General features: G+C 36.7%; 1 protein-coding gene across 1 annotated transcript in view; it reads left to right on the forward strand.

Moving 5' to 3' along the window:
* The first annotated feature begins 3,332 nt into the window (after positions 1-3,332).
* The window catches only part of DSCAM (DS cell adhesion molecule), a 636,299-nt gene continuing 624,365 nt past the window's right edge, over positions 3,333-15,266 (forward strand). The window contains 1 exon segment of the mRNA XM_038408200.2: positions 3,333-3,821. Coding sequence (XP_038264128.1) covers positions 3,779-3,821 — 43 coding nt within the window. The 5' untranslated portion in view covers positions 3,333-3,778.

Raw genomic sequence — 15,266 nt, forward strand, 5'->3', positions numbered from 1 at the left:
AAAGAGTTTCAGAAGCTGGGAGATAAATGACCCATGGTAATGGTCACTGGAGGTCTGTCGTCGTCTTCGTCTAGTCTTTTTCCCCCATGTTAACTTCTCTACTCTTCTGACCACTTTCTCACAGTAAATTCAGCCCTGTCTCTAAATACTATCCTTAACTTTTAGAAGTTGAATTGGGAAACCAGGTACATGTAATAAACTGCAGTAAGGTGCTCCATTCGAATTGTTGAGCTCTCCAGTGGAAGAGATTTGGGTGAGCTTCTTAAAGCCTTAGGACCATGACATTACCCTACATCTGATTAGGTTGATTATTTCTATTATTTCTGATCCAATCAGTCTTTGTGAAAGGTTTTCACAGAAGTCCTTGAGGACCAAATCAGTGTTGGCTTATAGTAGATAGGTCCTCATATCTTTGTCCATAAAGGAAAGGGAATTTTACTTCAGGACCCGATAAATCATCTCAGTAAGACTGGTCCAATCTTATATTTCTTATTAGAACATGAGATGTTCAGTCAGTTAGAATACAACAACCTACTCAATCTTCTTTGTAGTCATTTTGAGTCCACCTTTCTTTAAATCATGATTTGAGGACTTCAGTAACTCAGACAGAGGTTATGTGTTTATTACAGGAGTGGATGAGTGAGATTCTGTGGCCTGCAATGTGCAGGTCAAACTAGATAATTATGATGGTCCCTTCTAGCCTCAAAGACTGAGTCTATGAGATTGCTATAGTCATTTTTTGGATGTGCTATCAAAATCAAGTATCTAACAACAATACTTCCCATCAAGAATGGGAACAGAGTATATAAAGGATGCCAGGCTAGTCTGCTGACCTTACCACTTAAACTTTCTTGTATTTGTTATTCAGAATGCTGAATTTTGTGCTTTTTGTCCTGGATTTAGTAGTCTTTTTAGCTTAGGTTGTGTACATCCAGGACACACCATATTTGGAATATTTGTGGGCAGAACAGTCAGAAAATGTTTTGCTGTTCTAGATGCTCCGTTGGAATCCACTGGCCTAAGTGTTTCAGGGTCTTAATGAATTCCCAATATGATAGTTTGCTGCTTTCATGTTCTGTAATATAACATCATCTGGAATGCTAAGTGTTTAAACGTCTAGGGGGCAGATCTTCAGCTGGTGCAAACTGTCATAGCTCTATGGAAGTCAGTGGACATATTGCAGTTTTCACCAGCTGAGGATATGCTCCTTAGATTCTGTAAGGTGATCGCTGAAAGTTAGAGTAAGGGTGATATTCACTTCCTGTGTAGAAGGTGAGCATGAGATCTGTGTGTCCCTTACATCTCACTAAAGCCCTGTTTTCAAGTACTAAGAGGTATTTATGTGGTGGATAGGGCTTGTGCTGGCCTTCCACACAGGGTTGAATTTCATCTAATGATCTTGCTTTGATCGTGGCCTTTCTGATGGAGCCTAAAACAGCTTTTCTGTCTGATAGAGGGGATGTGATGAAGGACCACAGAGGAACTATAGAAGTTATTTTGATTTTCCAGAAAAGACTATAAATTTATAATATAAATTTTGTGTGTGTGTGTGTAAAATATATACATTTTGACATTTTTCTGGAAAATTCTTGGATTTTTTATTGGTAAGATTTAAAAAAAATTGCTTTTCCATATCCTTAATCCACAATGTTCTTTACAGTAAAATATACTAAAAGATACTCCTGGCAAATTAATAATACAAAAAAATAAAAATTCTTCCCCTTGGATAAAAATCTAATGCACCTTAAAACTCAAATGATAAGGCTGGCCATTCTTGGCATCCAGACTTGAAAGAGTGCATGCTACCTATGATTTCACATACTTGGAGTATGGGTGATCATGTGGCATTGTTTCTGTTCTCTGATTGGTTGGCTGAAACACAACAAAAAGAAGGAAAACAAAGCAATTCAAAGATGGCTGCATGAACAAGTCTGGCCCAAATATTTGCCAAAACTCATTCACATGAGTATTCATCAGATTTTGCTTATCACCAATGCTTTTGCAAACTAAGAAAACAATTTATGGAAACATTAATATTCAGGGTATTGAATCCCATAAAAGGAAACTGTTTTTTTTTTTAAAATATTTGCCCTCGCTCCCTCCTCCCCACCCCGGGCTTGTCTCCACCCAATATTCTCCGTTTTGCTTAGGAAACACTTTTCCCCATTTACCCCCATGAGCAATTAGTTCCTGCCCCCTATTAGGCCCAGCTATACTACTTTAAACTGAAGAACTGAGATTCTCCTGCCTTTCCTGACCACAACCCCCGCTATAACATGATGCGGAAAATGAACCATTTGTCCCTGATGCACTATGCTGATTTTCATTTTGGTTTTTAGCTTCCTTAAGAATCACAACTGAAGGACCTTATATTGTGCTTCTGATACTTTTGAGTCAATTTTCAGTTGGTTACTAATATACCACAGAAGTCTCTGGACTGTGTATATTTCCTGTCTAGCTATACTAGTGAAATTTCTGGCTATATTCATCCTTTTGTCTTATTTTGGGGCATCCTTTCTTGGGTTCCACTATAGTAAGCAAGGCTGGGTTTTGCCAAGTTGCTGCCTTTAAGACCACAAAGCAGGTGTTTTTTAATACTGATGTGTTTTGTGCAAGTCACCACTTTAAGCTCATACCCTGCAGAGCTCCCTTTGGGACAAGGCAAGATTCTACAGACCAGTAATAAATAAAACTTTTTTTTTTCACTAATTTTGACACACATCTTGAATTCGCTAATGCTGCAGTGTAGTTCACGGTGTTGATTCTAGTTTATTTTATTTTAACGTTTCTACTCTTTGATTGACCGTCACATCATGAAAGACAATGTAGAAGCACAGATAGTTTAGTTTTTCTAAAAGAGGAAACAAAATCAGGTCCCACAGTAAAGAAACTCTTCAAAGCCTAATTGTAGTGGGTGCTTTAAAAGTGTTGGAAATGGAGTTTTATTTTGTTAAGAATCTCAGTAAATTATTTCACATGCTTCTTTTTGTGTCTAGGCTATGACCTTACAGAAGTGCCACCCCCTACTACTTGTCAACACATTAGTCATATAAAACTCAGCTCATGCCAAACGGACGCAGTTCAGCCAACTATAGAAATGTATCATATTCTACTATGTTCTTCTATTCGTCTTGTTTTTTCCCCTGCTATGGATACTTTCTGCTGCTTTAAGACTGCGGAGGGCTAAAATTGACAGAGGCTTGTGATAGGGTTAATACTTTCCTCTGTTCTGTTCAGAGGCAGAGAAGGTTAGCAGAGGGATCAATGTGATTAAATCTGTAGGAGAGGAAAGATGTGTCAGTCTGCTTGCTTGCTGCCTGGATGTGGTGGTTGAAGGGTGGTATATATGCAGCCTGGTTTCTGCAGATCTGGTCTGGATGTTACCAGGGATGATCTTATGCTTGCATTGGAGGATTTTTTCACCTGCGGACCTGCCTCTGCAAACCTGCTGGTGTCTCCCTGAGCTAAAGACACACCTGGGCTTAAAGCCCCCACTTCCCTTTTTCCTTTAGCTGCATCTTTCTGAAACAGAAAGCCAGTAAGCAAGTGTCAGTGGAGAACAGAAGCTAAAGGAGAGACGGATCACTTGCTTTAAGGACAATCAGACACATACACGCATTCTCCAAGCAGCTACACTGCTACCAGCAAAATAAGCTGGACTGATCTTTCCTCTTAGCTTGCAGTTTAACCTTGCAGTTGACAAACAGGGAAACAGAAAGCAAGGAAAAGAGTGGAAAGCTAAAAGCACATAGCTGGGAGGATAGAAAGGAGCAGGGGCATGTGGATATTGGCTATCATCTTGTTCCAGAGCATCTTGAATGGTGAGCAATATAAACATTTAGTTTGTGATTCATTTAATTTCAGCTAATTGGGAAAGGTGTCAAAGGGAATTGGATGATTTTTTATCTTTTGTGTTTAAAGCATCACGCTGGTTGTTAGCAGCTGTGGGGAGAAGGAAGAAATTGCTCTGTAATCATTTAAACTAGCTTACCTAGCAAAGTAAGTGCCCATAACCTTAGTGTGTTACTATATATCTTCCTCATTCAGAATAAAACTCTGCATGATGAAATAGGGATAGATGCAATTTTTCTTTTTTGGCTGAAAAAAGTACAGAATTTTGCCAAGCAGAGCATCAGTCTGTAAGAGCATACTGAGTGAATTTGAAGAGCTTGTATATTAAGCTTTTGGATTTTGATTTTGTTTTCATGTTTTTTATATTTCAATGCTTTAAATTGTCATGGGATTTAACCAAAATAATGCAGGCTTTTTATTTAAAGGAAAATATTTTTAAATTTTCTCTCGCCATCATTTCTCTGAGAAGATACCTGCTATGTGTTCAACACACTCATTTATGTAAAAATATGCACTGATAAGCATTACATCATCTTAAAAAAAGGTTGAAGACTCTTTCAGTCAATTTCAAAGTTATGAAGGGGAAATAACAATGGAAAGACCATAAAGAATAAACCCTTATTTGTGTATTCCTCTGCAATAGATAAATGTTTTCACAGTTTTTAATGTTATTAATACAGGTGAGGTTTTATATATTTAATACTTAGACTGACTACGTATCATCCTAAGGTACATATTGAATTATACAACACTTAGGTAAAATGTACATAAATATAGTATCTTTAAAGATAGAAAACAAATTATGGTGTATATTGTGATGCTAGTTATTCCCATTATTTTTCTTTCCTGTTTTCAAATTTGAGAACATAGCTCTGCCTAAAATTGTACACTGACAGTTAAAATAGAAAGATTAAGCACACAATTTTCAAAATGGGCAAACCAGACAGAATAGAAAAATGTTGCTTGAATGAAGGATAAGCTCAGGGTAAAGTGCAAAATTTTTCCTGGAAGATACAAATATAATTGAAGCTCCAAGCAAAGGGTGACAAATAAATGCTGGATGAGAGCGCCTTCACATCTGCTTAGGTAGATACTGGATGGGAAAATGCATTGACAGGCAAAGCAAATCCAGTATGAATAGATAGAAATATCATAAAATTAAGGCATTAAGAGATGAAGCAGGAAGGAAAGTAAGGGAGTAAGGAAGATGTATCGAGAGGTATGGTTTTATGCACAGTATACTGTACAATGCAAAATGACCAAAATAACCCCCAAACTTTTTTTTTATTTTGAAATCCTCCTAGCAGTAAGACATTGCAATAAGTTCTGGCGTTAAGAATGTATGTATTTATTTTGTCAGACGGCACTATGCCTTTTCTGTATCCTCTGCAGGCAGATATCTTGGAGAAAAGATTTGCTTTTTAATAACACAGGATCACTGTGAAAGTATATTTGCTTATCAGGGCTATTCAGATAAACAAGGATTTGCATAGAAAATTAAAACTGCAACATTTGTGTCCAAAAATTGTATGTCTTTAAAAGACAGATACATATTTACCTTGCACACACACCAACTCACACCCATTTAAATTGCATACTTTTAAGGTAGACTACCTGGAAAAAAAATAAAACCCGCAATTCTGAAGAATAATAAATTAACCTTGTTTTCCTTTTAAGGTTGAAATTGTATGAAAAACAGTTTCTGTCATTTATTTATGTAGTCTGCAGCAATGTCACAGTTTCAACATTCACAAGTGTGGACCAAAATCAAACAGAAAAAATTCTCAGAATACATATTTATCCTTTACACTCTAAACCCAGAAGATGCATGTATCTTCCCAGATTTTATGCTGATATACATATACTCTGTGTGTGTGTGTATGTACGTACATACATGGTACGTACACACCACAATTTTTTAAATCTCACAACACTAGAAATATCTAATGGATGGTTCAGTGAATCTTTATTAACTTAAAAACTGGTTAAAATGGGATATTTTGACATTAATTTTCAATGATATAGTAAATATAAGATAGTAAGGTAGGTGTGTGTGTATTGCAGATTCTTATATGTACACACCACAGGGTATGTATACCAGCATAAAATCTGGGAAGATGATACCTCTGCATTTAGGAGTGCTAAGGGTAAATATATATTATGAGAATACATGTGATAAGTGTTTCCTGAGGTAGTGTCTGGCTGCATATAAAACATCAAATGCTCATTGTTACTTTTACATTGTGCTTTTAGTTACACTGTTGAATTTAGGTTTCAGAGTAGCAGCCGTGTATTCACGTGACTCTAGTAAGATTTTGGTGATATTTTGAAAATGATTAATACTTCGGTGTTTGAAGGAAAATACAGTATGTACAAATGCAAATATTATATACATGTTTATTTGAATTGGTCTGCCTTAAAGTAGATTATTTTATATAATATTTGGCACTCTTTTATGATGCTGTATAAAAATTAACTCTTGAATCTTGACTTCTGTTATTGCTGTTACCCACCTGCCTTTCAGAAGTCCCCTGGGAAATGCACAAATCTACTTACAACACACATGTGCTCTCGCACCCACGTGTGTGTGGCATCTAATTATGTTCTAGATATATTATAAAATAAAAATCTAGTATATCATGTAAAACTGCTAGTTTTAATTTCTTTTCTTTTTTTTTATTTAACAAACATGGGGACTAATCCTGTAATCTTTCTATCTGGCAAAATTTCTATTGGAGAGTCCCTGGGAGCCATCTGAATAAGGACAGCAGGATTGGCCCCCATATCTCCCTATAATCTCTCGGCACAAATAAATCTCATCACAATAAATGGCACCTTCATTGGATGGACTTACTATCTGTAAAGTATCTTACTTATGAGTGCAATAGAATATTAGTACGCTGCAATGTCCAAATAATAGGATTCCTGGACAAAATTTCCAAATTCTAATCCCAGTTGTTGTTTCTAACTACTGATTTTATTTATTAACACTATTGGTTTCTTAAAACATAGATAAAATTATTATTAACCATAAATACAGTCAAGCCATTTGAGAAAATGGGGGTACCCTTTCTAAACAGTGAATTAAGCTGCATAGCTCCAACTGATGGTAAGGTGAGTCATGCAGTTATAATCCTGAGCAACACACTGAGAAATTTACCTTCTGGGTTACTGTATTAGAATATTCTCGAAGCAAGCATTTAAAATGATTGATATAAATGGAAAAATCCACTTTAGTCCAATCCCAATGGGTATAGGCATATTTTATTGATTACTTCATGGAAAAAAATCAGAAAGATCCAACTTTTTTTTTACACATCTCAGAATTCCTGCACCTATGCGATACATTGGCTTATTTAAAATGTGGTATTAGACATGCTATTGCTCTGTATATTTAAATGTCCGTATTTCTTGGTAACATTTTAATATGTTGTCATAAATATGCTGAAACCATTTGCAGGCTTCTCTTCCACTGCAACTCTTGTTTGCCTGTGGTCCATTGATCTGGGTTGAAATCAATGGAACACCAGGATGTAACCAATACAGTACAGCTGATACTAAAAATAAATTCCCATTAAAATGATTTCCATTTTGTATCCGTAATGCATGAATCCCAGTGTGCACATGTCCATCTTTGATAAATCAAAGGAGTTTATACTAGCATATCAGACTGTAAGTGGGACAAGAGCCAGACTGTAAATTGGGATGGGGGCAGAGGGAGTAGACAAAAACTGTAAGAATGTACAACAGGAGTACTGGGAATACTTGCCACAAGAAACAGTGATTGGTACTGCTAGAAACAAACAGGAAGGCTAACACCTTTACTGAAATAAATGGGGCTTTCCCCCCAATGGAAAGTGTTTTTTTTTTTAATATCTATGACATCAAAATATAGTTTGAGTAGCCAAAGCCTTGCTCTCAGGTAGTAAGATACTTCATGTGCTGATATATAGTTATTGATGTATTTGTGGATAGCACAGTCTTACTGATTGATTTTGACCTTGTTACTTCGGAGGCTTTTAATTCTTTTCTTGCAATAAATATTAGTTGGTCACTGAGTGATTAAAATGAAATTTGCATTCACCAGAAAGCTAGATGGAGTGCAACAGAAATCTGCTCCTCCACTTTAAAAGAGAGAACTCATTTCCTGTCTTTACATTTTTAGTAATATTCCAGAATATAGCAACTACTGAACATTAAGAATTCCTGACCAGCTTCACCAAACACAAACTAAAATACAAACTGAGATATGACATGCTGCTTGCATGTTAGTGTGTCAGTGTCACAGGACACTAGTGGGCAGCAAACCACACAAGACTGGCAATGCTTCAAAACAACGGTGGGAATAAACAGTCACTGAAGGGAGGATTTATGAGGGTCGATTGTCTTGCAGGTTCACTATCCCTTTAATTTTCAGAGATCACTATTCTGTTTTCTTTTCCTCCTATGAACATTGAATAACAATTATTAATGACAAGAAGTCTACAGGCTACATTTGTATTAAAGTTCAAAATGAGGTTGATTTCCACAAATGGCAATAAGCTGTAATGAGAACTTGGGGCTTGATTCTGCATTCATTGAAAACAATGGTAAAACTCCCTTCTCTTCAGTGGCGCAGCATCAGGCTTTTGGGGTATTAAAGGCCAGAGGAACTGCTGAGTGGGAAAGCTAATGGATAGCCTGAGGCTGGTTGGTTGATTTTAACCTGCCTACACTCAGCAGTTCCACACTGTATTAAATTATGTCATTAATAGAGGTACCATTCAACTCCCCACTCCATCAAACATCAGTCCTTTTCTTAAATTTAAGCTAATGGGTCCTCAGCATTTTTGAAAATCAGGCCATCTATTTAGTTGCCTAAATTATGGACTTGGGAGCTTAACTTTATGGCCCCAATTTTGAAAATCTTGGTGTAAGCCTTCTCAGCACCCCGAAGCTTGAGAAGGTGAGTCAGAAGTTATTGACTTGATTAGTGTTATAAAAGGGGTCTATAGCAGGGCCAGGAATGCATGGCATGATTTTCAAAGGTGTTTGCAAAACATTGCATTATAAGTGATCAGATACTACAGGGATTGGCACCAGTTCAAAACTCTAAACCAGAACAGCCTATACGTTTTTGGCAGTTGCACTAGCTAGGATTAGCATTATTTTGTAGAACTAGTTGAAATTTTTTTTGTCAAAACGTTTGTCAGAAGGTGGTGTTTCAACAAATCTGACATTTGTTGTAAAATTGTAGCAGTTTTCGTAATTTTGAAAAAAATAGTATTTTGAAAAAAAATTAGAAAAAATGTTTTGCGAATTTTTAAACATCCCATTTCAACATTTTCAGAATGGAAAGTTTTGATCCTCCCCATGACTCTTTCTTTTTCAAAAATTACTTTCTTTTATATACAATTTAAAAAAAAATAAAATGTCAAAATTGAAACTAAATATTTAAAATGAATCAAGGTAAAATGCCTTGATTTTTTTCTTCAGAATTTTGTTTTGTGAGAAATTTGGGAAATTTTGGCTTTTTTCTGTATTCTGTGTGTGTGTGTGTGTTTTAAATCTTTTATGGGACAGGAAATCCATTTTCTAATTAGCTCTATTTAAAAGTGGTATCATTGCTAATTATTCAGGTAAACTATTCACTCGGGGTTAGGAAGAAACTTCCCCTAACGGCAGATTATTGTATGCATTGTCCATCACGTAGGCCTTACAGCTTCCGTTGAAGAATCTTGTACTGGCTATTGTTAGAGTGGAATCTTTTCTTTAAGCATGACACTGGTTCTGATTTAGTATTGCAATTCTTATAGCATGGCAAAATGAAAATTCCTTAAAAAGGTGTGGGGATTTATTATCTTGCCCTGATTACTTTAAGTTGCAGAATATTTGATTTTTTAAAAATTATTATTCCTTATACAGTTTCTGATGCCATAAGTTTGTAAAAGTAGCAACAAAACCCTCTTAAGCAATAAGGTTCTCCAATGTACAGCAGACTATAAGATCCTGAATACCTACTCCAAGGTGAATGAGTGGGTGAAGTCTGTTACATTATTTGTTTCAAAATGTAGTTTGAGATCTTTCAAGATCTCAATGGGTTGACATGGTCTTTATTTATTTTAACATGTGCTTTATTTTTCTTGTGGTCTGTTTGAAAGCTTCATTTCCTTGATCAGAGAACAATTATATTATTCCATAAAATAAACCCCACCTTCTTAACCTTGCTTATTTACAAAGACATCTCATTTCATTAATTCATGGGCCTACACTGTCTTATAGGAACCACATTTAAAGTTTGGTATCTTCAACAAAAGAGCCTTTTGTATCACAAAAAACTATTGAAGAAAATTATCTTTAATAGTAAACCACACATTCCACAGATACTTGTTACCTGGTGTTTTTTGCCATTGATTTTTCACACTGCTCTCCAGCTATCATACGTCATTCATTTTTCATGACTTGCTAAATATTTTCCCCCCTTTTAAAGTAATGGCTTAATTACCAGAAAAAGAGAAAATAGTCTGCAAAAATATATCTCATAGTGAAATGGGAGAACAGATATTAAGGACATAGACATTGAGATAGGAAGAAAGAAAGGCTAGTGGATGGATAGTCAGAATGACAGAGATTAATGACTCTTGCCTGCGTCCTGATTTAAGTTATTTTTACTCAGGAGGCAAAGAGTAAGATTTAAGAATGAGCCAGCAGTCTTATTTATAGAAAGCCATTTTTAAATGCAGTGGCTTTGAGAAGGAGAGTCACCTCCATACTAAACTCTTGCATCCCTGGAGCTTCCTAGTAACTCAGGGAGAAAGCAGTGCAGCAAACTGTGCTGAATCACTGATCAGGCTATCTGCTGAACATTCTAGAAGGGCAGACCCCACATGAGCTCAGGAACACAGTGGAGCACAAGAACACCACTGGGAGTGGCACTCATGGTCCATGTTTAAATGGCAGCTACAAAGCCAGATGCAAACAAATGGGAGTGCAGCAGCTCAGAGGCTATGTTGATGAAATACTATTCAAGGCATCTGAACGTGCGCTGCATCACCTAAAATGAAGACCAAGTGCACGGTTGTTAATCTAATGCTGTCACTGTTACAAGCAGGGACAAAATTATATACAGCAGGTGTGATGGCTTGGAAACTACTGTGTATGGAAAAACAGGATGCTCGCTCCAATGTCCAACTTTAGGTGCTGCTGTCTCCTTATACTTAATTACACATTAATCCTGTACTGAATGTTTGTCTTAAATTATGATACCTCTCTCTTTGTACTGTCAGCAAATATTGAAAAGTAATATTCTCACAGATTTCTTTTCCAATATCTTTTAAGGAAAGAGTAAAAGAAATAATAATTTAAAAAACAAACAACCAGCCTTTAAAAGGTGGCTATTATTATATAATAAGAAATTAGAGACATGATTTCTGGAGTGACCAGCAATATTCTAATGCGACAGATAGCATTGTTAATACGTTCTGATCTGAATTAAAAGGCGTTGCATTGAAGCTTTGAATAATTTGGTGTCTGTGCATCTTTACTCATAGCTATGACAATTATAAATATAAAGCATAGACAGAGCAACTCTGCGACAAGCATCTCCCAGGGTGTGAATTCCAGGGAAAAGAAATGCTGCCATGTTGTGTTTGCAAATGATTGACCTATGCTGAAGTCTGCACGCTAAGGACTTCTGTCTTTCCCAATGCAGAGTGGCTGCACTCGCTGTTTCGTTTTTTCGTTGCCACAGTATGAGGGACTTGATGGAGGTTGGCACTGACTCGTTAGTTTCAGTGCTACTCTTAAGCAGTATCTTCATGGTGGGCATATTTTAACTAACTTGAGGCCATCAGTTGTTTAGTAGCATCATTCTGTGATATTATATGAGAGTCTAAATAGGGTGTAGGTGTGTGAACCCAAGGATATAAGCTGGTTGAGAGGGCCAGCCATACAGTGAAACATGCAACCTCTGAGGAAGCCATATGTTGTTATTGTAATATCCCCTGTTGTAGACAAGTCAGAAAGTGGGGTTAGTATTCCCTGAAATGAGTCAATTATCTGTGCTTCCGGACAATGGAAGGTTATGTACAAAAGTAGAAATGCTAGCTCTGAATCTGATTGACACCCTACCCCTCCCCCCCCGATGGGTTAGGCAGTCAGAGATTATTGTTCCCACCTCGCTTCAACAATGTTATTTTCTACAGTTGAAAGCAGAGAGAGGCTTTGTTTTGTTTTTAATTTATTTAATCTGCTGTAAAAATAGAAATTGTGTCATGGAGCAGCCATGAATAAAAATATTAAATTACTTTTTTCTCCAGGCCATGATATCTCATCCCAAATCCTGCCACGCCGTGCAACTGCAGCAGCAAGGGATAGACTATTGACTGTCCTAATTCAGGAAAACATCTTTATGCATTTAAGCATAATGCAGGGAGGAATAGTTCAGTGGTGTGAGCATTGGCCTGCTAAATGGAGGGTTGTGAGTTCAATCCTTGAGGGGCCCATTTAGGGATCAGGGCAAAAATTGGGGATTGGTCCTGCTTTGAGCAGGGGTTGGACTAGACGACTTTGGTTCCTGATATTCATTCTATGATTCTAAGGACTTCCAAATTAAGTATAGGCTCAAACCAGGGCCACTGGAAGTCTCTAAGCACAATATATGTGTGACTAGCTGAACCTGATAATCAGTCTCCCACTCTTGTTTTTTGTTTTGGTTCTTTGCTTGTTTGTTTCACCAGGACCAAAACGCTCTCTGGCTGTTGGCACATAAAGACTGGGAGAGTAGGACATGTGCTAGAGAGGGGAAGTACAACGTGCTGTTCTGTTAGGTCAGGCTAATGGTGGTGAAAGAGGAAACAAGGGAGTTATTCATCCAGGCCTGTTTTAGATATACACAAGGGACACATTTTAAATAGAAAAAGCCCATCTTGGTTTATCCTCAGAGGGGACCCAGGAGCACTGTACCAAATCCCACTATCACTAAAAACCATGCCCTGCTCTAATGGTTTGTTTCTGTCTAGCTGCCTTAAAGTTTTGTTTAATTGTGCATCCCTCTGGGCCTGGTGAGCTGGAAGTTGTTAGATTACAGGCACAACATTTGGCAAAACTGAAACTTAATGATGCTATGTCATAATGTCCACCCATTAATAATGTCCACACCTAACCAGGGTGTGGGTTATTTTAGGTATTTCTGGTAGTGTTTTTGGTATACCTTTTTTTAATTTCAGTCCACACTTTAGCTTCACATACCTAGGAAGATTCTCTTTCTCTCCTTCCTCTCACTCTTGCTGCATGCTTGAAATAATTTCCCTCTTCTCTATGCACCAAGCAACATCCCTTTCCTCCTTTATTATTGTCTCTACTGCTGTAGACCCAAAAGCCCAAATCTGGATCACAGCCCTATTGTGCTAGGCACTGTACAAACAAGCTTATAATCAAAATGAGAGGAAGTGGAAAGAGAAGCAAACAGATAAGGCCTACAAGCAAAGGGAACAGGATAATGGCAGGCTCACATCATAGTATTGCAGATTTGTTGAGGTTGTGTATTTTGTTTTGGGTTTATTTTCACTTATTTGTTTATATTATGAAAAGTACTTTTAGCCAGCTTTTGTTGAGGGAGTGGGGGGAATAGCAGCCTTCTGCTGCCAGCTGATGCAGTTAATCTGGTATCAGAAGTGGTAAAAGTCTGCTGCTTTGCTAGTCTAATCTTACATGATCACTTACTATTTTTCCCATAAGAGCCCTGCTGCATTTAATGCATAGTGTGGGTACACAAAGGGACAGAATTAAGGTTGCATGGGCAACCATAAATCTGGCATTTCCTAACCTTCTACTATTTGACTTTGCAATCTAAATAAAGTTATTTAAAATATATATTTTTGAAGCAATATATATCTGCTGTGAGGAAGTCTTATCTATAGTGAATTGATAGGAACTGGAAAATGAATAACTTAAGCATTGAGTTATTGTATGAAATGATCTGGCACAATACTGGCAGCTCCCTTTGAATAAACAGCAGGCTGCAGAGTATAGAGGTACATTGGTGATACCAGCAGGGGATGCTGTTATCTGGCTAAAGATTGCTGTGTGACGATAAGCTAATAGGAAAAGAATTTTTGTTGTTCATCTACCATGTTATCTCTGACCTTGGCAGTAGTCTCAAACCGTGTTACCAGCTGTTCCTTCCCCACTGTCTGTCTCTCTTTTCCCCCAATATGATTGTTCTAAGATGACATAGTCTCCTGAGTTTATCTGATTTTTTTTTTAAATTAGCCTGTAGTAAAAACAAGTGTAGATTTAAACTAAGTACTTAAAAACTCAGGAAAAAAAAAGATTCTAAAAATCTTATAGCTCATACATCAAAAGATCCGTACTACAACTAAGTGGGCTATTGATCTGCTGCTGTATGAATGATTGATTGATTTAAATCCAGGAATGTTTGCAACATGGGTGTTTCTCACTAGATCAGCAGCAAAACAAGTCAGTTGAATTGTACCAGTTCCTTTAGCACAAAGAGATCTTTAGTGACACATCTGTAAAAACTGAGAAAATTCAGCTCTTTATTTTATTTTTAGATGAATATAATGTTCATATTACTTTTAGGCCTTGAGATTTTGTTTTTGGCGTAATAATTTTCTTCTACAGAGAATACTGTACTTTGGGGTGTGGTTCTTAAATTATGCATACTGAACCATATATTTTAAAATAGCATCCCCTCTAAGCATAATGTGGAGAAAGAGTAGGGAAAATAATGGCTGCTGTATTGTAATTAGTTGCCTTTTTTATTAATGTAAAGTTATTTTGAGACACCTAAAGGATTATTGATAGAGGTCCTTAGTGGGGGATATAGTCAATTTAAATTAGCTCACAGTTTATCCCTTATGATCTGGAATCTTTAAAATGTAGGTAGCACCTAATTATTCTGCTAGGTTATATTGTACTGTAGGGAATTTCTTTCATTCTGGGCTTGCTCACTAACATATAATAAACTCCCACATCACTATATTTACTATTACTAAACTCAACTAGAACAGTCAATTGGAAAAGGCTAACTAGTTGCCTTAAAAATAACTCAGATCCCATCTTTTGTCAGAATAAAACAAGCATAATAGTTTTTTTATTTTTTTAAAATACTGTTTAAAATATTTTCCAGGTTTCCTTATGTCACTACGTTTCCCCCACTATCTCCATACAAATGAGTGTCACTTGATTACTCAGGTAAACATCAAGGGTATGCTTAATGTTTTGCTGCTTCAGGAAATTTTCTGCTGTTTCTGCTTTTATAACTGAAATGGATTTACAACCAAATTTTGCTGTTTTATTACACAGAGAACCTCACTTAATGGGTCTTCTTCCCCCCCACCCCCCTTAATTGAGCCACCAAAAGCAAATAGTGAAGCGTTGAACTAATTACTACCAATGCAGGATTTGTAAAA

This window comes from Dermochelys coriacea, chromosome 1 (assembly GCF_009764565.3).
Source record: "Dermochelys coriacea isolate rDerCor1 chromosome 1, rDerCor1.pri.v4, whole genome shotgun sequence".
Lineage (NCBI taxonomy): Eukaryota > Metazoa > Chordata > Testudines > Dermochelyidae > Dermochelys > Dermochelys coriacea.